At 39.4% G+C, this 1,790-nt stretch overlaps 1 protein-coding gene across 19 annotated transcripts in view; it reads right to left on the bottom strand.

Moving 5' to 3' along the window:
* The window catches only part of LOC128881812 (plasma membrane calcium-transporting ATPase 3), a 74,199-nt gene that overhangs the window by 53,309 nt on the left and 19,100 nt on the right, over window positions 1-1,790 (bottom strand). For all 19 annotated transcript variants that reach the window (XR_008458181.1, XR_008458180.1, XR_008458179.1 and 16 more), the window contains one exon: window positions 1,088-1,239. Coding sequence is in view for 16 of the 19 variants with exons in the window: in XM_054133147.1 (XP_053989122.1) it covers window positions 1,088-1,239 (152 nt within the window). In the remaining 3 variants the exon portion in view is untranslated. The remainder of the gene's footprint in view (window positions 1-1,087; window positions 1,240-1,790) is intronic.

The following is a 1,790-nucleotide window of genomic DNA, read 5'->3' as shown; positions in this document are numbered from 1 at the left end:
CCCATAGAAACAATTTTGTAGGAAATTAAATTCCCTGCGAGAAATGTTGTACTCACTTTTTTCGATAAATGTGTGTTTACGAAGATATTTCCAAAAATCTACATCCTTGGAAGTAACTTCGTAAACACACTTTTCGTTTTCCCTTAATTCCACATATTTTACGAGATATTTCCCCAAAAACTGCGACTCGTTCGCAAAACAAGCTTTTCCCGTCTGCGAAAATGTAATGTTCAACGACCATCCTAACGGATATGCTTGGTGTTCAATTTTCTCTTTCAGTTTGTCAACTCCAAAATGTTAGGTAAGGCTCGCTGACTTGGCTCGTTCTCGCTTTCGATTTCGATCGAGAGATAAACCAAAGAGACAAACAGAAACAAAACGGAAAAGAATAGAACGCGTAGAAAAATAAATCAAAGGGAAAACATAAGAAGGGGTGTACAGTGTGTCCTAGAAACAGGTCCGGGTATCTTCGTTACTTTAAACAGTAGGAAGAAATTGAATTTCTCGAGTGTCTACATTAGCCAACTAATATTCAGAGTCGTTGGAACATCTGGTCGTTCAATTGGAAGATTCTCATTTCTCTACTTGTGCTTGCAGTCTTGTTTTCACCTGAAATTCATCTCAAGAATGAGTCTTATACAATAAAAGACAAAATCTGAATAGATAAATAAAGTTACACACTCGCTCCGTTAACATGGAACGGTACTAGTGTACATAAACAAAATTAGATAACAAAGAACTAACTATAGGCACAGTAACGAGTCCACCTCGCTTTATCCTTCCTAGCCTCGAACCTCTCGTCGTGAAGCTTCCAGTTGAACGACCGGACCAAGAGTTGCTTAACGTAAACCTTGCTCGACGCATCCGAACGGCTGATCCTCTTGTTTAAAGTAACGAGAATACATAAATCCTGTTTTTCGACGATCCTGTTAACGGAGGGGGTTGGTTTGTACAAATAATTATTCCAGACATCCGAAACGTGCAACGGCCGACCGTTAATCGCCGTGGCTGCGCCCGCTGAACCAACCAGAAGTATCTCTCATCATCTATAGACACACTAGATTGTTATACGTGAAATATCACTTACGAAAGGATTTTAGGAATCTTGCGCGTAGGAATAGTCGTAACTACTTGGCCCCACAATAGAGTGCCGACTCCGAAGAACAGGCACCACATCCATTGTTCTAAAGTGAGAGCTTTCGTGCTGAACGCCATTTTACCGTATTGTATGATAACTACCTAGAAAAGAGACATACGATTCTGTTAAAGGGAGGTAGAAGTAACCGGAGAACCTCGCTGGCCGCCGTTACAAAAGGACGTCTCCGTCGTTTTTTCAGGCTGGAACGGTTCTTCTGTTCGTAGTACCTGGCAGCTGTGTGATCGATTAGAATTTACAGGTGTCGGTGGGAAGAACGGATTCCTAGTTTCATATACATTTCACTGATTTTCAAAGATGAACAGAGATACATCAAAGATATATATACACACTTAATGTAAGTATATACTTATATTATATTATTATAAGTATATACTTATGTTAAGTGTATATAAGTATGTAATATATAAATATGTAAGTATATATATATACTTATATTAAGTGTATATATATGCAAAGCGTCTGCTCGACAGCTTGGAAAGCTCCAAAGCTTCTCTGATAAAGCTTGGGTGGTCCATAGTTTCTGCTCGAGAGCTTAGAAGCTCCAAAGCTTCTCTGATAAAGCTTGGACGACTCAAAGCTTCTCTGATAAAGCTTGGACGATCCAAAGCTTCTCAGATAAAGCTTGGACGAT

The sequence above is a fragment of the Hylaeus volcanicus genome, chromosome 9 (genome assembly GCF_026283585.1).
Source record: "Hylaeus volcanicus isolate JK05 chromosome 9, UHH_iyHylVolc1.0_haploid, whole genome shotgun sequence".
Classification (NCBI taxonomy): Eukaryota; Metazoa; Arthropoda; class Insecta; order Hymenoptera; family Colletidae; genus Hylaeus; species Hylaeus volcanicus.
This window is presented reverse-complemented; position numbering and strand designations above follow the sequence as displayed.